Source organism: Dipteris shenzhenensis, chromosome 18 (genome assembly GCF_047967505.1).
Source record: "Dipteris shenzhenensis isolate YYH24624 ecotype China chromosome 18, Dip_SZ_1.0, whole genome shotgun sequence".
Taxonomy (NCBI): domain Eukaryota; kingdom Viridiplantae; phylum Streptophyta; class Polypodiopsida; order Gleicheniales; family Dipteridaceae; genus Dipteris; species Dipteris shenzhenensis.
Genome location: NC_141613.1, coordinates 18,586,891 through 18,612,114, shown reverse-complemented (window position 1 = coordinate 18,612,114; position 25,224 = coordinate 18,586,891). Strand labels below are relative to the sequence as shown.

At 42.7% G+C, this 25,224-nt stretch overlaps 1 protein-coding gene across 2 annotated transcripts in view; it reads right to left on the bottom strand.

The window, feature by feature from the left end:
- LOC147890898 (uncharacterized) overlaps positions 1-17,268 on the bottom strand; it is a 78,290-nt gene extending 61,022 nt beyond the window's left edge. For both annotated transcript variants that reach the window (XM_087389984.1, XM_087389983.1), the window contains exons 1-3: positions 17,029-17,268; positions 16,871-16,945; positions 16,615-16,696 (exon numbers count right to left, since the gene is read on the bottom strand). In XM_087389984.1, the coding sequence (XP_087246110.1) occupies positions 16,615-16,696; positions 16,871-16,945; positions 17,029-17,132 (261 nt within the window). In that variant the 5' untranslated portion in view covers positions 17,133-17,268. The remainder of the gene's footprint in view (positions 1-16,614; positions 16,697-16,870; positions 16,946-17,028) is intronic.
- Positions 17,269-25,224: the final 7,956 nt, after the last annotated feature.

The window sequence follows — 25,224 nt, the reverse complement described above, 5'->3', positions numbered from 1 at the left end:
GCTAACAGTTAACCAAGCCAGCATTTTGGCTGGCCATGGTCGGGTCACTCGGCTAACATGGGTCGGGTGGGTCAGGTCACCTGATCTAACCTAGATTGGGTCACCAGACCTAACCTCGGTTAGGTCAAGTAGGCCGAGTACCTATAAATAGGGCTCTCTTGCAAGTTGCCACGTTTGGAGTGTTCCACTTCAACATCAGCCCCCTCACGCCACCCCTCAGCCTCTCCACGCCACCCCTCCGCCTCCCACGCTACCCTTTCAGCCTCTCCGCCTAGCCTCGCGCCACCCCTTAGCCATCCCTAGCCTCTCCACCAGCCAATAGCCTCCCCGCCATGATGTACTTCAGAAGGGGATAGTACAGGATTACACATGCTCTTGGTAGGTGCCTTAATGAGGTATAGGGTTTGCTTTCACAGCAAACACACAAGCAGTACAACAGTTTGGTATGTACTTGATATTTTGCATTTAAGCCTTTATAGCATACCACCCCCCCGCCACCTCAGCCACCTCTTGCGCTGCCACTCAGCCTCCCCGCCAGACCCTAGCCCCCTCGTGACACCTTATCAGGCCCCCACCACCATCAGAGGGCCCCCCTCGCCGCACTCCATCTTGTCCCCGCCCCCTTCACGTCATTTCTCAGACCCCCGCCACCCTCGGAATTTCTGCCACACTCGTTGTCCTGGGCAATACTCCAACAGCAGCATAGGCTGCTTCATATTTGGCGCAACACCCCTATCAGCAGCGACATCTGATAAACAGGCCTCCTGCCTGTTTATACCCTCATCTAGCACCTAAAGAGATTGCCTACAGCCTCACCTAGCCTCGACACCAGCTCAGGGCCTACAAGAAAATCGACATCTGAAGCAAGAAAGGTTGAAGAGGCGACCCCAAACAGCAAATCATTACAATGCAGCACTAAGACAGACAAGGAGAGATTGGAAACTATACCAGCATGCTTGAAGATTATCCGGGGCAGTAAATATGTGAGGTATATATTCATTTCTGCAAACAAGCAGGCAGCAAACAGTAAGTTTGCAAAAAATGCCTGCACGTGGTTGTGTTGAAGATAAATGGGGAAAACAGGCTCTAGATATTGCCATGGCAACCTACTCATCAGGGACACCCAACAAGGTTGCAGAAAGTGTCCTTACCAGCCTTCATAAGGTCTGCACAGCCCTCACTGAGAAGATAGATATATACTATATACCTAGATGAATCCAGGAACATTCCCGAACTCATCCTCTAAAAACACAACATAGTGCAATTTCAATCTCATGATAGTCACTCGTAAGGTTGAAAACCATAAACTCCATCACGCATAGCAGGGACTAGCTACTATGACATCCCCACTGATGTAATCAGCGCCCAACAGTGGGTGTAGACCATAGTATAAAAATATGCTCACACACATACAAATCCACACACCCACACATACTTGAGCATCCATTTATACAATCTTTTGTACTGAGTTTTTGTTAGCACTCCGTGGTGAAGGGCTGACTCAGCCATGATGAAGGCTAGCACTAAATCAGGAAGCTACAACTGTGGGCTTATTGGCTGAGAAAGCACTTGTGGATAAGGTACTCTATGAAATGAAGAAACAGGGTGGGAAGATGCAAGAAGAGTGGAGGAACGAGAGGAATGGGAAAAAGACAAGTTGGAATGGGTAGCTGCCAGCCTCCAAGGTAAAGTGCATGCATTGGAAATTGAAGTACATTACATAAAAGAAATGAATGGAGCCCCGGTAGAGACATGCAAGGCAATGGAAGAGCTCAAAGCAGAGCCTCAAGAAAGATATTGCAGCTATGCAGGCCACAATGCAAGGAAAACACGCTGAACTGAAACAGCAAATCAGCATGGAGGAAGCCAAAATGTTGGAATGGAAGGATGTGGTCAAGAAAGGCACACCTGCCCCTAAAAAATAGATCATCTCCGAAGCACTTGAGGAGGAAAAGAGAAGAACCAGCAAAGCGCTAAATGTCTTGGTGAGGGGCCTACCAACGGGAGACACTCCAATGGCAGATGCCAAGATACTGTTCACCAAAATAGGGGTCAATCTCACTTGCGAGACAGCCTGGAGACTGGGCAAACCTGAGGCAATTACAAAGCCACTAGTGCTGAAGTTCCAGACAGCTATGGACAGAAAGACCCTCATCAGCACGAGAGCGACTTTGAAGGGAACCAGGATCTACCTGGGTGACGACCTCAAACTTCTACAACAGGAGCACCGAAGAGGTATGGTACAAGTAATGGCAGCGAGGGAAGCAGTGAAATGGGCTGCATATAGGGATGGTAGAGTGATCATCCGAGAAAGAGGGGACAAGGAGGATAAGGAAGAGAAGGAAGAGGGAGAATTATGATGGTGTCAAGCCCATGGGATGTGTGCACACACAGAACTGAAAATAGCAGTATGGAATTCTAATGGCACACTATGGTCTGACCCAGGAGGTTTCTTGGAGACATATAATGATAGAGATATGATCTTCTACACCGAGACGCATGAAAGCCCAAAGAGAGGGCTGCCCACAGTAACAGGATATACATGGAAGTCAGCTCATAGGAGGGAGTTGAGGAGAGAGAGCAAAGAACGAGGCTCCGGGGGGTGGCTGTCCTCCTTTTCAAATCACACCTGAGACCACTCATATCTGTGGTCCAGAGAGAGGAGCATGCACAACACATGTGGATACGAGTTCAGCTTCCAGATGCTCAACCTATCTTCATTGCGGTGTGCTACTGCCCTCCAGACATGTCATCCTGCACGAGAGGTCACTACAGATGGACACAACCCATATGAGATGATCCATGATGACATCACGGAGTTCTCCAAAGAGGGAGACACACTCCTACTAGGGGATTTCAATGCACGGACAGGAACTAGACAGGTGGGCCTGCTTGACTTCATAGATGACAGAGATCCACACATAGTCCTAGAGCTAGATGCAGCTGAGCTCTGGATATTGAGGCACTCTGCAGATGCCCCACAAGTGACAGGATATGGATGACATCTGCTTGAGCTAAGGGCAATCCACAACCTAATCATCTTTAATGGTCTCCATAGATGGCCATCTTCTGGAAGACTCGCTTCCCGCATGGTGGTGGGTCTAGTACAGTGGACTATCTACTAGGCCCACTAGGCTTTCTCTCACGAATACACGACTTCGCCATACCCCCCCCCCCCACTCGGAGCTGACCACTCATACTTGGCTTTCCATATCTCTACCACCATGCCAGCCACAGGGAGAGCTCCCCCAATGCCCACACACACTTAAATCCACTTTGACTGTGCCCTTGACCCAGTGTACGTGAGTCACCTGGGAGCTCCCGGCCCTACTTGGAGACGATATAGACCTCTTAAGCGCTTCTGGCACCCTTGTCTCAGTGGTACAGGACACTGCTACCAGATCCTTTCCCACGACCCGATCCAGGCAGGTTCAAGATGGGAAGATGCCTCAAAACCCTTGGCTCGACGACTAGTGCACAGAGGTGAGAGGCCGCCTCACACAGGAGCGGGCTTTGGGTCATCTGACGTCACCTGAGGCACACAGGATATTCTCACGCCGTAAAAGGCAGGCCTTCCTCACACATAGGATGGATGAGATTGTCAGATCTTTCCGAGGAGGAGACCCGACCACCGGATGGGGGTTTCTATCGGAGGGGAAGCCACCTATTCCCATCACCGAGCCAGATGTGTGGCACACGTATGCATGTTCCCTCTATGATGCCCAGATGCAGACACCACAGGATATTTCCTCTATGCCCAAGCCCACCACTTGTCACCTATTCACCACATAGAATGTACAAGCTGCACTTCATCGATTACACAATCGGAGAGCGCAAGACCATGAGGGCCTATGGACTAAGCAATTTGCACATGGAAAGGAGGTCCTAGCACAGATGTTCAACCAGGCCGTGTCACGGTGCCGGGCGGGCTACCGCTTGATGTCGGAGTTGTTCTGTCAGGGTGGCTGCTGTTGCTGCTGCTTTTGTAGTAATCTTTGTTGCTGCTGCCTCGCATAATGCTCTTTAGTTGCTGCTCTTGATTTCTTCCATCTGTCGGTGTGTAAAATAATTCTGATATTGCATTATTTTCTTCATTGTCACTAGAGATAGTTTTGCTTTGATTTTCTGTAGAATGAACAGTTGTAATCTCTTAAATCCTTGTAAGTGACGTTCTTCTGCAGGTGCTTGGCTATGTGATATACATAAAGTTTGTACTTTGGAGATGCTTGGTACTTTGGTAACCTGAAATGTTGAAACGGAGTGAAAATATTCTGTTGTATTTATAGAATTATGCAGAGAAACTGTATTTATTTTTATCTCTGTTGTAGGATCTTCAATGTATGGTTTCAGTCTGAAGCCAAATGGATTACCATGGAGATCTGAGAGAAGAAATGTCCCTTGTTCATATGCCTCAAGTACCCTGAATGGACCATCATATCTGAGCTTGAATTTTCCTGGCATTTTTCCCAGTTTGGCGTTGAACATCAACACTAAATCTCCCTTTTTGAAAAGCTTAAACTTTATGTTTCTATTTATCCATGCTGCTCTTCTTCTTTGAATAATGTCAACTGTGTGAGAGCTTGTCAATCTATCATCATCCAATTGTAAAAGCTGCTCCAATCTTGCATTGATGGAGTCTTATGGGGAAAGTTTGTTGTCAATTGCTACTCTGAGACTTCTTGCAATAAATTCCATGGGTACTACTGCCTCACATCCATATACTAGCCTGAAAGATGTCAATCCTGTGGCTACCTTGTGAGCTGTTCTTAGTGCCCAAAGTACTGAGTCTAAATGCTGATCCCAATCCTTTGGATGATCTTTTGTAAACCTTTTTCATTAACTTGTTTGTACTCTCAGCCAAACCATTGGCTTGTGGGTAATATGTTGTAGACTTTTTGTGCAACATCATGTGCATTTTTGTCATCTTTCTCATTGTTCTGTTTATGAAATGGATCCCTCTATCAGATACAATCTCAACTGGAACACCGAATCTGATAACAATATTATGGTATAGAAAATGTGCAACTGTTCTAGCTTTACATGTTTTGAGTGCAACAGCCTCTACCCATTTTGTGCAATAATCAATAGCACCAAGTATATATCGATTACCGGAATATTTTGCTGGAGGCTTTATTGGTCCAATAAAGTCCAATCCCCACTTTTGAAATGGACCCAATGGAAGGATGGGTTGGTGTTGCATCCTGTCACTATCCATTAGTCTATCATCTCTTTGGCAAGGTAAGCATGATTTTGCATATTTGTGGGCATCCTTTAACACTGTGGGCCACCATAATCCAGCCTGCAAGATTTTCTTACCTGTGATATCTCCTAAGAAGTGACCTCCTGCTGTACCTCCATGTGCTTCTGTTAATACAGCTTTTTGCTCATGGTCCTGGACACATCTCCAAATGATCTGATCAATGCCCCTTCTGTGCAACACTCCAGCAATGATAAGAAAAGATATGCTTTGCAAGACTAACTTCTTTATTCATTGTTTCTGGGATTAGTCCATCAGTGAGAAAAAATAACATTTTGTCATACCAATTTGGCTGCTCATCAATTCGTACCATGAACAAATTTGCATCCGGAAGTTCATCTGATATACCTGTTGAAGGCTCTCCTGACTGCAGCGTGCTCAAATAATCTGCAATTGCATGCTGTTTCCCTGGTCTATGGACAATTGTGTAGTCAAACTCTTGCAACAATAGCATCCATCTTGCTAATCTTCCTGTTAGATGCTGTTTGTTGACCAAGTAAATTAAAGCCTGGTGGTCAACATGAAAATGTACTTTGTTAGCCAAAAGATAATGTCTGAATTTATTCAAAGCATACACCATACCAAGCGCTTTTCTTTCTGTTGTTGCTGTTGGGATATCTCAAGGTGTATGCCTCAGGCACACCTTATGTTTCTATGTGTGAGTGCTAGAGGCACAGTTAGGTGCCCACAAGCACAGTTAGGTGGTGGAAAAGCCACATAGGATGATTGAGAGAATCTAGGAGCAGATTGAGGAGATGATTGTGGAGCTCTGAGGTCATCAGTGATGTCAGTGACCTTGTATGAGGTGCCTACTTAAGGACCTCTTTCTTCTTCATTCTATAAGCAAGTATTCTGAATTTGTGTCAACTCTACTCTTTCCTTTCAGTATTCCAACATGGTATCAGAGCCATTTGATCCCCCTTGAGCCCATTTTTGCCACATCATCATCTTCTTCTTCATCTTCTTCTTCTCCATTTTCCTCTTTCTTCCCAAAATCTTTGAGAGCTTGGTTCTCCATCTACAAACGACCATTGCCCAAACCCTCTGAGCTGGAAACTCCTCTAGTATGGGCGAACTTCCACCTGCAAGCAATTGAAGAAAAAACGTCTGTGGTGGCTGCCATTCTCCAAACAGCGAATTTCTTCTGTTGCTCAATACTCCCTGCCTGCTCCGCCATTGCCTGAGCCCTCTTAGGAGTAGATGGGCGACCTCAAGACGAAGATTTTGAGCCATTTTTCAAGTCATTTGGTTCAGTAACAAGGGAGAAATCGTCAAAACTCAGTTTCAGCCTGTAGCAACTCTCCCGGGCAAAAGTGCGCACCATTTCGTCCAACCTCTGTGCTGGACCTTCTCTGGTATATGAGCTTTCTTTTGCTTCAGAAAGCCCTCTTTTCCTTGCTTTGAAGAGTGAGCTACAAGCCCTCCAAGTTCAGCTTTTCATTTTTGACAGTTTTGGACAAGTTTTGAGGATGATGCTACATAAAATGCTACTCTAGCATTTCTGAGCTTTTGAAGTTTTCAATAACTTCACTACAAGTGTTGCTTCAGTTTTGTTTTGACTTGCTAGACCTGGTTGTGATTGGAAAGTGTTTATTTCATTCACTTCTATGAAGCATGCAAAAAGTAGCATCATTGTTTGAAAACTAGTCACTACTATTTGCTACATCAAGTGCCTATACTTTGGAAGTATTTCAGTTATTTTTGCCTTGTAAGAGAGAAGACACTACCCAATACTTGGGTTAGAGCCTCTCATGGCTTGCTTATGCCAAATATGTGAAAAGCCAAAACATAAAGCAATGTCTTGTTATGCTACAAAGGATGAAAATGCCAACCTGACTTCCTTGTTGAAGATTGCCAAAACAATGGTTGCCAAAAAGGAAGCAACTACAGAGATCTACCCTCTCATGGCATTTTTATTTGACTCCAAGTACAAGAAAAAGATGAAGGTCAGACACCTAAGATATGCTTCTCTACACAACTATGGAGATGACAAGATAATTGTTCTCTTAAAGGATATGACTTTCAGATCCACTTATTCTATCATAGCACCATCTTATAAGGCACTAGACACTGCCCATGTGGTAAGACCTTGCCTTGACATGGATATTTTGCCTCCACAAGATGAGGCATCCCATGAAGATTATGCATTTTAAACTCATCTCTATGTATGCTCCAGATCTCTCTTTTTATGTCAAGGTACTCAGCCTGGATAGTCCTCCAAAATGAATGAAAATAAATTATTGTGTGTTGTGTGTTTTGTAAACACCTCTGGTCACCTTATGATGTAGGCCATGTGTATGTTTTGTTCCATGGTACCTCTTGCAGACATTGTGTGCATGTACATGCAAGGGAGATAACCATTGGAAGGTCTGTTTGTATCCCTTTTTGTTACCTTACACCCAAGGGAACCCCTGCTAGCATGAGAACCTAGCCATAGATTTATCCTTGACCACCATGAGATGGCATGAGAAACTATGAGACTAGATGTATCCTTGACATAGCCTGAGGCATTTCCTTGAGGGGGGGTTTGTTGGGATATCTCAAGGTGTATGCCTCAGGCACACCTTATGTTTCTATGTGTGAGTGCTAGAGGCACAGTTAGGTGCCCACAAGCACAGTTAGGTGGTGGAAAAGCCACATAGGATGATTGAGAGAATCTAGGAGCAGATTGAGGAGATGATTGTGGAGCTCTGAGGTCATCAGTGATGTCAGTGACCTTGTATGAGGTGCCTACTTATCTCAAGGTGTATGCCTCAGGCACACCTTATGTTTCTATGTGTGAGTGCTAGAGGCACAGTTAGGTGCCCACAAGCACAGTTAGGTGGTGGAAAAGCCACATAGGATGATTGAGAGAATCTAGGAGCAGATTGAGGAGATGATTGTGGAGCTCTGAGGTCATCAGTGATGTCAGTGACCTTGTATGAGGTGCCTACTTAAGGACCTCTTTCTTCTTCATTCTATAAGCAAGTATTCTGAATTTGTGTCAACTCTACTCTTTCCTTTCAGTATTCCAACAGTTGCATAGTTCTTTTCATGTTTTATCAGGATTCTGCTTGCATAATATATAGGTATGAACCACTTAGGTGATTGTTGTTGCATGAGGACTGCTCCCACTGCTGAATCTGATGCATCCACAAAGACTTCAAAAGAAAGAGACCAATCAGGAGGCTATAATATAGGAGCACCCATCAGTATTTTCTTGAGAATGTTGAAAGCTTGTTCTTAAGGAGTGTCCCAGATAAATGGTTCGGTATCCCTTGTGAGTTTAGTAAGAGGATAACATATATCAACAAGATATCTCAGAAATCTGCAGTGCCATTTTATTTGGCCAATGAATCTCTGTAGTTGCTTGAGATTTTTTGGAGCTTTAGCATTCTGGATTGCTGAGCCCTTGTTAGGGTCAATCTCCATGCCTTCTTGTGAGATAATATGTCCTAGTAGAATACCTCTATTAACAACAAAAGCACATTTTGTTGGGTTTATGCTCCCAGCAAATCTGCATTTAGCAAAGCATAATGACGAGTGATGCAAATGAACTATCCTTTTTTCAAATACTGAGAAGTCATCCAAAAATACCTTCATGAATGAGGTCAGGTACTCCGCAAATATCTCTTGTATATATTTTTGGAAAGTGGGTGGTGCATTTTTCAATCCAAAGGTCATGACATTGGATGCAAATACACCCCATTCTATTACAAATGCAGTTTTATCTCTATCTTCTGGAGCCATTGTGATCTGGTTATACCCACTGAAACCATCTAAAAATTTGTAAATCTCATGTCCAGCCACAGCATCAAGCAATGAATCACAAAATGGAAGAGGGAATGGATCAGTGATGGTTGCTATATTCAACTTTCTGTAATCAACACATATTCTCAGTTTCCCATTTTTCTTTGGAACAATAACAATTGGAGATAACCATGTCACATGAGTTAGGGGATATATGAAACCAACCCTCAGCAATTTGTCAATTTCCTCCTTTACCAACTTGGCATAATTTGGATTCATTCTATATCTCCCTTGAATGATTAGTACTGCATTCGTTTCTAGATTTATTCTATGTTGACAGAATGATGGATCTACCTCCTTCATATCAGTGTAATGCCATGCAAAAATGTCCTTGTACTGTTCTAATAACTTTATGAGAATCACTTTGAATGGTGGGGTGAGATTTGTACTTACCATGACTGTTTGTGGGTTATCATCGTCTCCCAAATTCATTTCTTCCAAGTCATCTTGTCTTACCCGGGCACTCCTTTGCATTTGCTCTTCAAACTGAATTTTTGCCTCTTGAATTGCTTGTTCTGGTGATGTAGAAGCAAGAGATCTTTCTACATCGTTGTTGTCTGCATTTATATCCTTTTTTGTAGATTCTCCTGTCAGAACCTTTTCTAACTATGTTCCGATTCTGTTCAGTCCTGTAGCAGCTGGAAGTGTGTCGGACTGCTGTTTTTGTTCATCCTATTCACTCCTGGAGGTGGTTGTTGTTGACCATTTTGATTGTTTCTTCCATCATAATGGATGATTTGCATACTTCTTTTCCCACGGTGTTTACACCAAAGTTCACATTGTGGGCCTTGCCTATGGCCATCCATGCCACAATAAGTGCATGCCTGGGTTTGTCCTTGCTGCTGTTGTTGTTGATTTCCCCATTGTTGCTGAAATTGCCTTCTAGGGGCTGCATTTAGATATCTTTGTTGGGCTGGCCTTACTACTGCTACTTGATTGGCAGGTACAGCTGGCTCTTGATTGTGTTGTTATTGTACATAAGGTGGTACCCTCCCTCTGTGGTTTGGGTTGTACCAACATCTTTCTTTGTCATGGTTATCTTTCTTGCAAAATTCACATGGAATCTTTTGGGGCTATGGTGCTTGAGGTGGTGGCTTCAAGCTTTGAAGCTGCTCCTTGATCATTTTCTCCAGCTTAGAGATTTTATCTGTTATCTTTTTTGCTGTGAATTTTTCTTTGTTTTTCTGCTTCTTCTCTTTCTTTTTCTTCTTGGAATATTCTTCATCATCCTCATCTTCTTCTAATGAGGTAGCTTCTTCTTCATCAGTGTATCAGTGACCATATCTGAATCTGATTGTGAATATGAATGCTTTTTCCTCTTTGTCTTCTTGGACTTTGATACTGTACCAAGTCTCCTTTCTACCCGTTGGGCTGCTTCTACCATATTATTAAAGTAATTGGCTCCTCCAAGCTGGTCCCGGCCACCTACTGCAGTTCTCAGTTCTTTGTTTAATCCTTTGCAAAAATAATCCCCCAGTTGCTCTTGGGTGGGTTGTTGGTTTGTTGTTAGTTGTCTGTTGAGGTTTCGAAACATCTGATAATAATCTTCAACCATAATATCTTTTTGTTTCATAGTTCTCGGTTTCTTGAGGATATCCTCTGGAGTTTTCCCTTTTCTAAAACGACTCAAGAATGCTACTTTTAATGTGTCATAGTCAGCAAAATGAGCAACACCATACTGCATAAAACCAGTTCATTGCTTTATCATTGAAGGTAGCTGCAAATTGTTCTTTCTTGGTAGCATCTGACAATTGTCCAAATCCACTAGCTGTCCATCTTGTCTCAAACTGTCCAACATGACTGTCAGGGTCTTCTTTATCTTTGCCAGTAAATTTGGCTGCTTTGACTAGTGGGTTCTGCATCTTTGGTTGTATTGGCGCACTAGCTTGCACTTGGGAGGTCTTCTTTTTAGGAGGTTTGGGGAGGGGATTGAAATTCAGCCTCTGTCTTGCACTCACGAATACATTAGTTGCAATATTTGCTGCAAGTGCTCTTTGTAGGAGTTCTTGTGTAGAACTGGGCAGCATCAGTTTTTGTGATTCAGCTTGTGCTTCATGCAGTTCCCTGCTATGTAATGAATTATCTGAGGAACTTGTGCCACTTGGAATATAAAAAGAGTCGTGTAGAATGTCGCCTCGATCTTCCGTTTGTGATGCAGTCTCTGCCCGACTTCTATTTCGTGTGAAGTATGCAATACCAACGTGACGTGGAGAGATATCTTCCTCAAGCCTATTTGACATGGACTGTGCTTTCCATGAAATAAATGGAGAAAGTTTTACTCACCGGATTTCAGTCAATTGATTGTTCTTGAGTTTGAAGCCTCGAATGCTGCTCTGCCTATTGCGACTCCATGTTGATGTTGGATTGTATTTGTTGTAGCTGCTTGTCGTTGTTTTTAATGTCGCATGTTGCCCGTCTTTTTTCCGCCAGTGATCCGACTATTGTTGTCTTTATTTGTTGTCGTCTGTTGTCGGTCTTCTTTCCGCCGGTAATCTGACTGTTAATGTCTTTATTTGTTGTCGTCTGTTGTTGGTCTTCTTTCCGCCGGTAATCCGACTATTGTTGTCTTAGGAATTCTGTATTGATGCAGCCTAGCTTGTTTGGCTGTAGCTCGCCTCGGTGGTCGTTTGCACCTGGCTATTCGATGTGAATGAATTGTAAGCAGCTTTTGTAGTAATGCAAACTACGTAGATTTGGTGTGTGAACTATGAATGATCGTTCACCGCTTCAGCCTCGCTACCGTATTCGGTTGGGCTGTGGGTTTGTATGAGTGGCGTACTCGCAGAGGAAGATTATCTAGTAAAATTGTTTCTGCTTCGACGTGCTTTTGTTTTTGTGGAGTTGTCGCTTTGCTATCTCTGCTATTGTTATCAGCGTGAAGAAGCGTGAACCAGAGACTCTAGGAATGAACACTGTGAGGATCGCCAAATGTGTTTAGAGTGCATTCAACTAATGAAAATACAGAACACACGTCAACTCAAATGCAACAGGTGCAAGGAGTTGGACAAGAGACTGACAGGAGTCGGACTGCATGTAGGCTGAACTAAACAATGAAAGAACAGCAAAGAACTCGTGAATTTGCAAAATGAATATTTTGTATTATGCTTCAGCAGAGATAAACAACAACTCAACCTCAAAATGGGTTGTTACAGGACTTTTATAGCTGTCCATATCCCTTCCGACTATTATAAGTCTGCAGTCAGTTATATCTTTTAGTAACAGCCCTTGTTACAAAACATCATACTATTGCATTAGCCCACTACTTATCAGTTACAAATAGTGGTATCCACTATATGCTTAGTAACCGCCTTGTGCCATGGGACTGACTTATCCTAACCTATGGTGACCCTGGGTTATTGGCCACGTAGGTGGAGACTAAGTCTTCAACAGAGGGCTATCATTGAGGAGGTGAGATCTAAACACCAGAAGGTCTATACATGCTTTGTAGACTTTTGGAAGGCTTTTGACACTGTCCCACAATCCTGCATGATCAGGAGACTATAGGAGCTATAGATTCCAGAGATACTAATATGGGGGGTGATGAGCCTATATGAGTCAGGCAGAGGTAGAGTTCGTATCCCAAGTGGTCTATCGTACTGGGTCGAGAGTACGCTCGGAGTGAAGTAGGGCTGTCCCCTCTCACCGACCCTTTTTGGGCTTTACATTGATGAGATCACTTCCTTCATAGACCGCCTTAGAGGCAAAGGATCACTGCTGGCCGATCTCATGATACAGATATTGCTATATGCTGATGACATAGTCCTTATCTCATCCTCAGCGGAGGGGCTGCAAAGACATTTGGAGGCCCTGGAGGTTTTATGCAAAGAGAGAGAGAGAACTGATAGTCAACCTTGGGAAGACCAAGGTTATGGTCTTCAACACCTCACATGCACCGCGTCGTCGGCTCAGCTTCACCTATCGAGACGAGCCAGTGGAGATAGTGCAGTCCTACACATATTTGGGAGCAGACTTCACAAGACCTCTTTTCACTATGACACATGCAGCCCACGCACGACTCACACGAGGACGGGGTGCTTTGGCACGATTGGAAAGACAGTGCTTCCAGGCACACTTTCAGGATCCACCGACAAAGTGATGGCTCTTCGATATGCTAGTGCAACCGATTGTCATGTATGCAACACCCTTTTGGGGTTGTGATCTACCAATAGCAGAGTGGAGGAGATTTGAGCGGCTACAGGTGACTATGGGATACAAGATGATTCAGAACAAGCTCTCAGTCCCTCATGAGAAAGTACAGGCAGAGTTCACCATGACACCACTACAGACTGATACCATCTTCCATACACTGACATTCATTCATAGAGTCTGGGACCTACCCCACTGGAGACTACCAAGGCTGGCCCTGGAGTCATCCAAAAGACTAGCTGAGAGGGGGGAGGACACATGGTAGGCACATATATCCACATGGTTTGCCAGATACGGGAGTCAAATGGATAGTCTCCCTCCCTTTGAGTACAGTATGGATGCACCCCTTGAGTCGATCCCGCGAGATGAGATTAATCATATCATACGGTTAGATCTCCTCTGGCTCCACACGTCTCGGACTTGGGAGGGAGATTAGGAGCTCCCATGTTTTGTACTTGATTCTACTTAAGTTATTGAACTTTTTTATTTAAGCATATTACTCAGCAAGGGTCTTAGCGCGCCCTTTGCTCCAGCCCTTTTTTTCTCACGAAGTCACCCCCACTTGCTCAAAGACAAAGAGTTCAAGGACTTCGGATCCCAGATTATGTTAGGAGGAGATTAAGAGTGCAATCGCTGAGGACTCAAGAGCTGCTCAAGATTTTGTTAGAGGAGATTAAGCGTGCAATCGCTGATGAGGACTCAAGAGCTGCTCAAGAGCCACATGTTGCACAACTTCATTCACGGCTTGGGTATTTTACAAGACTTGACATCTTGCTTTTGGTGGTGGGCACCTCAGGTCGTCCTCATTCACATTTTTATGGTGCTAGACGACATCAAAATGCAGAGATGAGTTTAGGATGGAGGATTTTGGAGGATGTACATCTTAGAGAGTCTAGATATCTCAATATCAAAGGAGGGGTTACCTTGATCCAAATCCATGCAAAGCAAAGGAGGCTTAGTGGTTTCCCTTTCACTTAGGATGCCCCTGACACTCCTTTTTTTAGCTATTCGGTGAGATTGGGAAGGAGGATCCTACTGGGGAGGATCGATGGCACACTAGCAGCAAAGCATTGGCACAGACAAGGACTCGCTTAGAGGTTTCTTGGGATAGCTAGGAGGATCTCCCACTTCCTTTGGTTGTTGGCACACAGAGCCCTTGCCATGGGCACCTAAGTTGGGTTTGGTCATTTTCCAGTTACATGCTCACGATGTGGTTTCACAGAGGAGTCTCATAGGCAATGCATTTGGGATTGCCCATTAGCACAGGAGATTTGGCAGAGAGCTTTGAGGATAGTCTTCCCTAGGATTATGGATGAGATGGTGTGACCTGGGGAGCAGTGGCTTGGGTTACAGACTGAGGACCTACTCATGGGTACAAGAACATTCAAGGAAGTTGGTCCTTCAGAGTGGTAGGGCACAAGTTGACTTTCTCCATACTCGGGAATTAACAGACACGATGTGGACACCTAGGCACTGCGATAGATGGGAGCTGATAGTAAGCATCATTGTCTGGTCCATATGGACAGCTATGTACAGGTAGGCCATAGTGCAACAGACCACATCAGGCTTGAAGACGCTAGCCGACATTTGTCAAGATATCATTCATACTCTTAGACATTCTACGAATACTTTTTTTTTTTAAATGTCCTCTCAATCGATTTTGGACACTCATCCCATGCCCTTGCCTCAATTCACTCCTTACTATTCTTTTTTTCCCCCAAAAAAGAAAAGCTGTTATTAATGGTTAAAAACACCATACAACTCAGCTGCTAAAAGGAGCTAAGGAAGGTAAGTACAAGAGAAACAACTAGCTATCAGAAAATAACCAACCTGTTTCCTAGAGAACCCAGCACACTGCCTAGGGAATCTTCGGGACATGAGTAACATCCATTGCGGAAAGGGTGTAGAAGACACATGCAGGCCAAGCCTTGCGGAACTGCTCCTGTCTTTCGACAACCACTCTCAATCTTGGAATACCATAATCCCAAATGGCGCGCAAGGTAAGATAATGTCCTACTAGATGGCACAAGGGTAGCTGATGGAGCGATCTACTGACCTCCCATCACCTAACTACACCCTACGACCCATATGTTCTCGGCAATGATGCACGATATTGTCTCCCAAACACTAACCTCTGGTGAGGGTGTCGGGCGTACAAGGAAAGCAGCGATGTGTCATCAGTCTCTATCCGAAAGACATGTTGGCCATGGACCTGTACGCTAGCGAGACTGGGTCAATCAAGAAGGCATGCCTTCGTGAGCCATGCGAGCATCCCCTAAGTGAAGTCTTGCCATATTTGTTACATGTGGGCTTCAATCCTAAAGGCCACGAGCCAAATCCTCTAAGCTGCAGGACATCCCCATAGGCAATGGGATGTCATCTCCAGAACTCCCTCTATGCAACAAAAGGATCTGCCATCTACACGCATCTTCTCTAGCCAGGGACCAATGGGCAATCCCCCACGGGCCCAGTACCAAAGGAAATAGGAGATCTTCCATGGTCTCATGCTAGTCCAGAGACCAGGCCAGAATTGAGAGCGACTTCCTGAGAAACCTCCTACTCGACCCAATAGCGCTCCCACGAGGGTGTCCAAGCATTTGCCTCTAGCTGAAGACATGGCCGATGTGAGTCGTGTACAAGAAAAAGGGCACCTCCTCTACCTTGCTCGAGTTCCCCACTGTGACTGGCCAAAACCACTCCCCCGGTTCCCACTAAATATCACGGAGGGGCCGGCCCTCCTAGAGCCACAAACACCAAACTGCTCCCTCCGGGGCTGGCAAGACTCTGTCCGAATCAATGTGTCATTCCTTGCCTAAGCCGCCCACTACCGTAATCCGCTGCCACTCATGGCCCCCTCATCCATACCATCCCTACCTGTCTCAACCTGCAACAGGCCTCCATGTCCCACCCTGTAATACTTGCGGTGAAAGGAAACAAGGGTCTCCCAAAAAAAAGCACTCCTTTCTATTCTAATTTTGCTTGTGTGTGAGCTACTTGCATTTTGCATTCTCGTGTTTGATTATTCTCTCTCTCTCTCTCTCTCTCTCTCTCTCTCTCTCCAATCAACTCGCATCAGCCTCCTCGATCAATATATTCAAACGCTCCATAACAGCTAAAAAACATCGAAAATAATGAAGGCAGTGTTGTCGAGCACATCATGTGCTCTCTTGTTATATCGTGCCCTTCATTGGGGAGTTGTATTTTCCTTGGTGTCCGTGTCACTAAGGAGTTTATTAATACAAGTTTCTTTTCTTTGGAAAAAACTTAAAAGAACCTTGAGTCTTTCAAGCAGTTGTACATTGTACTGTTCGCTTGAATATATAGCAGAACCTCCATGCTTTAATGTAAAAGAAAAATTCAACTTTTAAATGAAATCCCAAGCAAAGCTAGCAATCTTGGAGTCTTAGTGTTTGAGAGAGGACCTGATGTTCTGCCAAGTGAATATGATCAAAGAACTCGTACATCCAAGTCACATCTGACCAAAAGAAGTCCCAATCTACATCGCTGTTCAGATTGAAATTGTCGGATTAGTCTTACTCAGGACTATCCAAAAGGCGTCATCATCATAAAGTATAGCCTTCCATTTTGTGATGAATGAACATGATGGTAGCTACAATTACAAGCAATTAATAAAGTTTTTAATTTTGTTGTATTCAAGGAAGCAAATGTACTATATACCTGTCAGTTTCTGTCCATTGGCGAGCTTTCAAAACATCGTAGATGATCGTCTTCCAGAAGCACCGAAATCTGATGCTGGTCAACGGAGAGATTATGGATGAGACTAACGTAATTCAGGCAGAAGCTCCAAAAAGAAACAGGCGGCCGTCACGACTTACTTTGCGGCAGGAAGAGGAGGGGGAAGTTGAGCAGCGGAAGCTAGTGCTGGTGCTGCTGGACAATGGTTGTGCTGATGCTTTGACTGTGAATTCTGTAGAGGCATTGATCTCAACGAGTCTTCCGATTGTAAGTTAAGAAAAAAGAAAGTAAGGAGGCAGGGTGGCAAATGGTATGTTAAGAAACTTCTATGGATTTGAAAAGAGATGGCTGATGCTGGGTTGAGACGATTATTTTGGTGGGTGTTGAACAACCAGTTGGGCAAAAAAATCAAGCTCGTTCGTATGTATATAACGGCACAATTCCACCCACGTGACTCGACGTCTTAATACATAATACATAATACATAGCTCTTGAATAGCGATGACAAGGTGGCTAACAAAGACGCTTGAGATTTGTTCTTGATTTGTGTTACACTAAGGTAGTTGGTTGCGAGGTATATATTTCTTGGAACACGTTGTGTGATGTCATTGTTTTTTAGAGAAGCATTGTAATGATTGATTATTTGATTAAATCAAAGCTCCTCTAAAAGAGATACCAACTTTGATTGTTAGCTCCATTTGTGAGAAACATCCACTCTCATCGTAGGTTGCAAGCTCATCATGATGATTGTTATTTGCTTTCTTTCGCTTTTGATCGCAACTTTGATTTATTCTCAGTAGCGCTTATCTTTTGTGTGCTTAAAGTTGCCTTTGAACGTGATCTCTAAGCATGTATGCTTGAAGTCTAAGCGTGCTTTGGTAAAGAAACCAACAAACTACTTGTGTTCATAATTGGGCTGCGTTGCTCTCTTCTTAAAGCAATACCATGTATCTTCTCAATCCTTTGCTTGCGAGTAAAGTGAAACTCGCCAGATGGCTTCACTTGTACAACATATTTTCGTTGAAGACCTAGGGACCTACATGGAATTTTCATCATGAGAAAACTTGTTTCCAAACCTAGTGTTGTATTGGAAACTTAACCATCATTCATTGTTCTTGAAGATGTTGCATTTGTTTGAATGTGAGAATCAATGAGGTTAGAGAACCTCATTACAGTTCCATTGCCAGCAATCAAGAAGCATGTTGCATCATGTGATAAGATAAGACGTTGCCTTTTTACATAAGCCATAAGGTCTTCTTGTCTACATGATCAACTAAAGAATCCATCGACAGTAATTAGGGGCATAGGCACTGCCCACAAATCGAGTAATCACCAATAAAAAGGGATCCTCAAGAAACATTCATTATCATGACTCGGGAGACTCACATATACATCTAGATTCCAGCTACAATGATGATTTTAAGAATTTTAGATGGGTGCCTCATGTATTCTCAACTTGCCAGCCTCTATCATCTATGATCTATGTCACTTGCAGTGTAGCTAGAGCTAATCGATTGGGCGATTCAAGGAAACAATAAGCAAGGGTGCATCTCATAATCAATTATTTACCTCAAGATCACACCCAAAACTCTAAGAGAAACATTGGTTGCTTTGAGCCATTCATCATAGTGTTGGAACCTTTTCTTAGTGCATTCAAGTTTCAAGTGTGGACCTTACATTTGCTTCTTGACCTCGCACATGGGCGGCTATCTACACTATGTTCGATCATTCAGATATTGGTTTTGTGTTAGAGATCTCTTCGGTAAATGGAGGCATAGATATAAACGAAACCAAAATGAAAACGAAGGTGTCCACTTCTTTGGTTTGCAGGAGAGCTCCATCACATTTAAAGTGGTTAAAGTTGAAGGCTTAATTTATATGAAGTAATATTCCTACGATTTTCAATGGTTGTATGAAGTATTCCTGCTCAAGGCTATTTGCAAAAGTTTGTTCCTTGCCACTATGTCATCGCAAATTCCTTCCATTGCAGCCATTTTGTTATCGATTTATGAAAAGATCCTTCTCTTTATATAACCTACTCCTGCAATCATTCTCTTAGTGGTTATCTAATGGTTTGTAGAAGCAAGTTGTTGATAATTATCACGAGTTTCCTTTGAAGTAGTTATGTCGTTGTTTATCCATATGTCATATTCTTCTACACCTCAATCTGAAACCCTTTTTTAGAGTTTCTAGTGGTGAGACGATCCATTGATTCATCAAGATGGCAACGTGGAGCACATAAAATGATGGACAAGCAAAATAACAGGAGTGCCACACAATGGGTTGATCAACCGAGGAGCAAAGGGATCCTCTTTTTCTAGGCGAGTGGTAGAATCCCTTGCGATAGGATTTCTGCCTTCCTTGCTTTTGTCGATGACTGCAATAATCATTGATAGTTAGCATCCGCCGCCGACTACAAGTAGCGGAGTTAAGGGGTCTTAGCCATCGTGTTGTAGCAACTCTGCTAGGAGATGGTGAACCATCCGACTAATAGGAACCATTAATGTTGAAAGGGGGCTCCTTGAAACTCGGCCTTTGCTGTGTCAGGAACCATACCACTAGTGGAAGCCTACCAGTATGAGTGGTGGGTCTCTGTCTGGGGATAAGGAATGGTAATTCGATATATTTAGTTGAGGTATTCTGGCACCTCTGCTTTATCGGGTAGAATGCCTTCTGCCATGGGTCATCAACCAACTCCTAGTATAGAAAAAGGATCCCCACAAGAAAGAATTGCTTCCACCAACTCCCATTTTCCAACTTGTTATTTTTTGCCTGGCCCTACCATGCCTATCTCATTTTCTCTTATCCAACCAATGCCTATGATCACCCTCTTTGGGTCCTTCGTACATCACTTGTGACCTTTATTGGCTATGATTGCTACAATCATAAACTCCCAATGCAACTCTCACTACCATATTTGGATACACGAGGGATTCTATTCATGATATATGTGATGTTGTAGGTGCAAACGTCAGGATACACAACTATAAACTACTATACACAATTATAACTAGCTATAAACAAAAAATAGAAAGGTGAGCATACACAACTATAAACAAAACCTTCAAGACTTTGATTTGAGAAAATTGAGAGAAGTTTCTAGATGTGCTAGTTATAGTTTCTATTTTAGTTTTAGCTTTTTATAAAGAAAGAGATATGGAGCTCTCTATGCTTTAATTTTAGAGTGTGGTTAACCTTGGAATGAACAAAATACAAAAAGGCCACCTACAAAACAGAGTGCTCATTGCTCACGACCTATATATAGATGTAGATCTCTACCTTTTAACTATAAAGGGCTTCATCCTAGGAACAAAACAAAATATAAAAAGATAGCCTACAAAAAAGTGAGCATAATGCCTAAGTTTTACCCTACAAATGTAAGGCTAGTAGACAATGACATCCTCTGAAACATCAAACGAGTCAAACATATATACTTCCTTAAAATGTACCACCCATTTCTACTTGGGATGAAGCATTGCTCAAGCTGCTTTTGCACAGAGCAACAACTATCCAAGGTAGAGTATGACAAGACACATCTTTATCAAAAAATAATTACTATCAAATCTCAATAACATTGTTTTACTCTTAACTAGGCACCTATACCCTACAATTGCACTTGATTTACTCTTAACTAGGCATCTATACCCCTTGTCCATGATGTTCTCATCAACTCTAACTTCTTCAAGCCTATCTCAGAGCTCCTTAATGCGCTTCATTGCTTCTCTTCCATGCCTTTTCATGTCAACCATTTTTTCAATGGCCTTAGCTTGCTCTTGTGCTTGCAAGGCTCTCGTATCTGCCTCCTCTACCTTGGCTTCTGCACCCTCCCCGAGAATTTTCTCAAGTTGCATTGCCTTTGCAGCATCAGTGGCTTTCTCTTGTAGAAAAGTCACCTTCTGATACATCTTCTTATTGTATTGCTCAAAAATACCTTTGAGGGTAGATGTCATTAGGTGCATTGCAACTCCAGTGGACTGAGATGTCATCAGGTGCATTACAACTCTAGCAGATTGAGATGAAAATTTGGATTTGCCATCCATGCAATTGGGGTATACATCTAGAGTATCTTGTCTTTACTAATCTAAATGTTGGGATATACATCTAAAATATCATGTCTCTTCCACTGCTTGACAATTCATGGCATAGCACTAGGTCTTTCCCCAATATGATATGTTTGTCAGTTGCTTCTGTGGGGAGAACTGTACAAACCTGGTGAAGTTGCTGAGAGCATCCAAATTGGGCTTTTTAAGAGCGAGTGAGGAGCTCCAAGATGTCACAATTTCAAGATCAGGGGAGGAGAGGCTCTCACACTATGCTCACTATCCCTTGATTTCTCCTCCCTTAAAGTGAGCAAATATAGCTTATTGGTTAGTCCTCCCCAACCACATCAATGTCCAACTTGATCAAAGCAATATTCTCATGATTGACCTTGAAGCTTGAATTGAGTTGAAGTCTCCTTAACTAATCAGCCCTGTTTCCATCCAAGAGAGACCCCAATGGAGCAATTCTCCTATCACTTGTAATCCCTCCATAAATCAAAGGAGGCTAAAAAAAGTCCACTCTTGTTCACAGTCCTACTATTCCATATGTTTCCACTAATAGTCTTGTCTCCCCTCAAACTCTTCCATGTCAAGTGATACCTAACCTCCTTTTCGGATCCTAATAGAACCTTCAATAGATCTAAGCCTTTGTGATTGGTAAAAAAATAAATTAGTTTGTCGTAATAAGACACAAAATTACTAGGTGCCTCATTAATGAACAACTATATCAAGGAAGCCCATGGAGCCTTGTATAACCTAGGGAACCATTTACTCAAAATTGAATTCATGCAAGCCCAACCCACCTTTAGTTTTTGTACAAAATGATTCTCCCAAGGAATTGAGTGAAACTTTCAACAACTTGTCTCTTTAACCCATAAAAACTTCCAAAATTCCATCTTTGCCAAAGCCTAATTGGACATCCAAAAGTTCTAAAATACTAGCCATGTACATAATTGTAGATGCTACAAGGATATATTGTATCACCAAAAGTTTGGAATTCCAATGAAGGGTTTCCCCTTGCTAAGGCCTAAGTTTATCTATAATCTTGGAAAAAGGCTAGAGAAATGTTTGCTTCACTATAACATCAAGTCCCATGGGGGTCCCCAATTACTTGTAGTCCCATGATCTAACGGTCCTTTATCAAATAATTCAAGATCCAACTTGTAATGTTTTTTTGCATGCTGCAAAGTGACTCATAAGAATCACAAAACGTTTGAATACATCCTAAGAATGCATCCACGTTTAACACAAAAGAGCATGAGATAGTATACGTGTCATCCATAAACATTTACAGGAAAAACCATTGCATGCCCTCAATATTAATGCCCTTATATATTTTTTGGATGAATCTAATCAACTAAACAATTGTTAATGCAAAAGATGGTGGCTAATTGGCAACCTCGCCTCCTAACATCTTTTGCATGCCCTCAATATTAATGCCCTTATATATTTTTTGGATGAATCTAATCAACTAAACAATTGTTAATGCAAAAGATGGTGGCTAATTGGCAACCTCGCCTCCTAACATCTTTAGGCCAAACCTCCTCATTAGGCATTGGAATCAAACATGAAGTCACCCTTGTAGAATTGTTCCTTGAATAAGTTTTGGTGTATTATCAATAATCTAGATTAAATTTTTGTATCCTTCCAAATAATCCTACCTGAGGTGATCATATGCTTTATATAAATCAAGATCAAATAGAATATGGTGTGCCTTACTTGTTATGGCATACTTCATGGATAATTTTTCATAAGGAATGTGTTTGTAAATATCTTAACCTTTTATAAATCCATTTTTCTTATGATCCCATAATGCTTTGATAGATTCTCCCTCATCCTTAAGGCCATGGCCTTGTAAAAAACCTTGAAAGATGGATTTAGCATGATTATGAGCCTCTAATCCCCCAATCAAACTCTATTAGGCTTCTTTAGGAGGAGTTTAGCGAGATCCACATTGACATCCTCTGATAATTCACCAATAAATGTGCTAGGATGCAAGGACTCTCCCATAATCCTATTTAGAATTCCATAGCCCTACTTAGAATTCAAAGGTAATTCATTAGGCCATGAAGACTTTCCTTGTTTATGTAATGAACCGTTTTCCATAGTTCCTCCTTTATACATGGTCTAGCCAGCGTACATCTCTGGCTAACAATTATTGAGTTCTCAAGGGTTTTTCTCAAGAGTTGTAGGTACGTTAGCACATAACTTGATCCCATGGGCATTGATCATTGATTCAATGCTTGTGATACTGCTAAGTCCTTTCAAGAAAACATATGGAACGTGCCAATAATTTCCCAAAACCCTTCACTCTATTAATTGAATGTATAAAATACTTGCTTTTGACTACATGGAAGAAAAAAGGGGAGGGGTAGTCCCCCAAAGCCAACCACCTATGTCTACTCAGGATCTACTAAAAGCTCTAGGATGAAGAGTTGAAGAAAAAGGAGGATGAGGATCATCCCCATCTCTTTCTACTAGAGCTCAAAATCTTTGTAGCAAGGAGAGCATTGGTGGCAAAGTAGTTCATTTTGGTGATGACGTGGTATATTGTCTCTTACTAATGTTTTAATAGGGGATGCATGGTGCAACTCAAGTTCTTGGTGCAAAACTTCATACGGGTAAGCTTATCTCGCACATGGAACACTCGAACTAGGGTCACCTAAAAGACAATGATTTAACCCTAGGTAGTGGGGGGAATGGGTATCATTGATCGAGAGATAAAGGATAGGGTAGTGAGGGCCTTGGCATGAGGTTTCAAGCCTTGGAAGCTCTTCCTATGGCAAGAGGTTCTACAAAACATGCCACACTCAAGGGTCCAAGGGCAACAACCTTCGTAGAGATCATTCCCACAAGGAAGGGTTGTCACAGATGACAAGCCAAATGAGAGTGTGGTCTCTTAGGTAGCCTCATCTAAGCCCTAGGGTAGAGATGTTCTTCAATAGCAAAGAGATATCCATGACCAAGAAGGTTGTATGTGAGGGAAACACACGGACATGGGTTATAGTCGGACAATAGCCCTGTGAGATCCATAGGGCTTAGAGGTAGCTCCCCTGAGAAGCTACAAGTTACTTTCTTACCTAAGTGGACCTAGTAGCAGAAACTAGCAGATGGATGAGGTCATCTAGGAGGCATGGTGGGAGGGGATTCTAGATGCCACTAACCCCCATGTTGGTTTTGTTGGTTGTCCAAGCCGGACTCCCTCTCAAGGCCTTCTTGTTACAATATGACCATGGCAAGCCATACATGGTCTTATGTAGCATTGTCTTGGGTAGTCACTCCACAAAGTCTTAATAAACCAGAGGGATGTGGGTACTTGGACTCAGTTGAGTAGGAAAGGATCAAAGTGGTTGACCATGTAGGGTAGTGCAGACACAATTGAGTAGGAAAGGATTAGAGTGGTTGACCACGTAGGGTAATAGTTGGACTCAGTTTAGAGTGGTTGACCAAGTAAGGTAGTGCTAGAATATTGGTCAAACTCTTTTGAGTACAGACATAATCACTCTTAGTGCCACTTGTCGTTGTGGAAAGGCAAATCCTATGGGATGTAGGGTGGTATGAAGGCAAGTGGTAAATCTAGTTATGCAATCAAAACAAATAGGAGAGGTGCCCTCTCGGTGCCTTTCTTCTCCTATATCATGCTTATTGGGAGATGACTGTAGTTAAAGGCATTTGCTTGGACCCCCTTAGAGGAGTAGAATTGGCTTGGGCAATAAGTGCTAGATGAGGTCCTTACCAAGTTTTAGTGCCATATCATCTTTGCAAGCTCTTTTGCAATATAATGAAATACATTACATCTCAAGAATCAAAGCAAAACCTAAGAATTGATCCAAAACCCAACCAAGTGCTTCACCGCTCATTATATACATAATTTGGGGAGGCAAAATTCAACTTGATTGTAGAGAATTATATTAGAAAAATGGGTGGAGAGCCATGAATTGTGTCCCCTTTGATTACACAAACAAATAATGATATTGACTATAGTTCTCATAGTAGGTTATCTTAGGAGCACATGATCTTGGATGTTCACGTGCTACAAAGCACTGAGTGCACATATCTTAAATCTTTACAACCTATGATGAACACAATCTCATCACTTGTCTCAATCTTTTCAACTTATAATGGCCTCAATCTCATCACTTGTCTACCTAAAATTGATGAGATAATATCCAAAGCTAGCCCATTGCTATCTGTACCATATCTAAGGATGGATCCATATGATTGCCAAAACTTAAATCAGACCAGATTCTTGGATAGCTGAAGGAAATGTTTGAATAAGATCATGCTTGGATAGGT